This window comes from Amphimedon queenslandica, unplaced genomic scaffold, assembly GCF_000090795.2.
Source record: "Amphimedon queenslandica unplaced genomic scaffold, v1.1 AMPQUscaffold_4935_Cont23089, whole genome shotgun sequence".
Lineage (NCBI taxonomy): Eukaryota > Metazoa > Porifera > Demospongiae > Haplosclerida > Niphatidae > Amphimedon > Amphimedon queenslandica.
In genome coordinates this window covers 1-1601 of record NW_003554756.1, presented here as the reverse complement: position 1 = coordinate 1601, position 1601 = coordinate 1, and the positions used below count along the sequence as shown (strand labels likewise).

General features: G+C 32.4%; 1 protein-coding gene across 2 annotated transcripts; it reads left to right on the top strand.

Annotated features, from left to right (window-relative positions):
- The first annotated feature begins 839 nt into the window (after window positions 1-839).
- On the top strand, window positions 840-1595 carry LOC100637108 (peptidyl-prolyl cis-trans isomerase CWC27 homolog). Of its 2 annotated transcripts, XM_003391870.2 has the most exons (5): window positions 840-899; window positions 951-1086; window positions 1232-1273; window positions 1325-1356; window positions 1411-1595. In XM_003391870.2, the coding sequence occupies exons 1-5, from the start codon at window positions 858-860 to the stop codon at window positions 1579-1581; spliced, it is 423 nt and encodes a 140-aa protein (XP_003391918.2). In that variant the 5' UTR covers window positions 840-857; the 3' UTR covers window positions 1582-1595. The 2 variants fall into 2 exon arrangements, with proteins under 2 accessions (XP_003391918.2, XP_019863502.1); XM_020007943.1 differs by having other exon boundaries at window positions 840-1086.
- The last annotated feature ends 6 nt before the right edge of the window (window positions 1596-1601 follow it).

Genomic DNA, 1601 nt, shown 5'->3' with positions numbered 1-1601 from the left:
TTGATTTTAGTTAGTTTTAGTTAGTTATGTTTCAATAAAAATAATTTTATTCATAATAAAATAGTTTTTAAAATTTCTAAATCTTTTAGTTAGTTATAGTTAGTTTAAGAATTTTTTAAAAGATTTAGTTAGTTATATATAGTTAGTTAACTAAAAGTAAATCTGGTCTAACTAAAAGTGTTTTAGTTTTAGTTATAGTTAACTAAAACAACAATACTGATTACGAGTGAAACTATATTGTTACTAAATATTTAATTTTGCATTTTGAAATGTTTTTCTAATAATTATTTTTGCCCTTTTGACTATTATGAGTTTTGAAAATAAAAAATCAGCATGAGGATATGAATATAATACAGGAATGTGTATAATAAACAGAGTTTGTACACATACATATTGCGTTATCGCCCAAATCCATAATAGCACATACATTAGCAGTGCAATATAAATTCTAAATTTCAATATTTCACATGTAAAGAGAAGAGCAGTCTAACTTCATTAATATAGTCTTGCTAGCCAAACCATTCGCCAGCCTACACCAATGACTTTATATGGGAAGGGTCTGGCTAGTGAGACTATTACTACAAGCATTGAGGAAGATGGGAGAGAATGCTGTAGCTGATGGGATTGAAAAAGGAATAAATTTACTAATGAGGATTATTAACTACACTTCATCATAAAAATAAAATGAGATGGTTTCATAAAAGTAACTCTCTAAGATTTAGCACATCACACATCAAATGTTCTTGTCAATGTGAAAGCACGTGGTTGAATATACGGAGTATAAACGGAAGTATACCAATTGGAAGAAGGAGACTTTTAGTTCACTTCACACATAGTTCTTTTTCTCGAGGTTAAGAATGAGTTCCATATATATAACAGAGCCCCCTACTAAAGGAAAGGTAGTTAATCCAGCAGCAGCTGTATTAGTGACTACTGGCCCCTCCCCTCAGGTACTATTAAAGACCACACTGGGTGATATTGATATTGAACTGTGGTCCAAAGAGGCTCCTCTGGCCTGTCGTAACTTCATACAATTGTGTTTAGAAGATTATTATAATGATACCATATTCCACAGAGTCGTTTTTGGTAATTGATTAATTATTATTAATTAGTGGGTGGAGTTATAATTATTAATTAAGTAGAATGACCTATTGATGTTACATTGCTTTCCTACATGTACATGTAATCTCTCTCTCTCTCTCTCTCTCTCTCTCTCTCTCTCTCTTTCTAGAGTTTGTAGCTCAAGGTGGTGATCCCACTGGTACAGGAGAAGGTATTAATTATTAATAATTATTTGTACAAATACTTTTTATCTTCTCTTCAGGTGGTGAATCTATTTATGGTTCGCCATTTAAAGTGAGTCCATCGTTACCATGACAACCCTTTAACCATACCTCCTCTAATTAACAGGATGAGTTTCATCAGAGACTCAAGTTCAATAGACGTGGTCTGGTGGGAATGGCCAATGGAGGAAAGAATGATAATACCTCACAGTTCTTTATAACGCTGGGAAGAACTGATGAACTTAATAATAAGAATACATTATTTGGGAAGGTGAGGGGTGTGGCTAATAATGATTGATGGGTGGAGTTTATGTTAAT

Bases quoted from the DNA above. Each gene is read 5' to 3' on its own strand.
- LOC100637108 (XM_020007943.1), top strand. From the start codon at position 858: ATGAGTTCCATATATATAACAGAGCCCCCTACTAAAGGAAAGGTAGTT. The intron at 1,274-1,324 runs GTATTAATTATT...TCTTCTCTTCAG, and splicing joins TCCCACTGGTACAGGAGAAG to GTGGTGAATCTATTTATGGT. The intron at 1,357-1,410 runs GTGAGTCCATCG...TCTAATTAACAG, and splicing joins TTTATGGTTCGCCATTTAAA to GATGAGTTTCATCAGAGACT.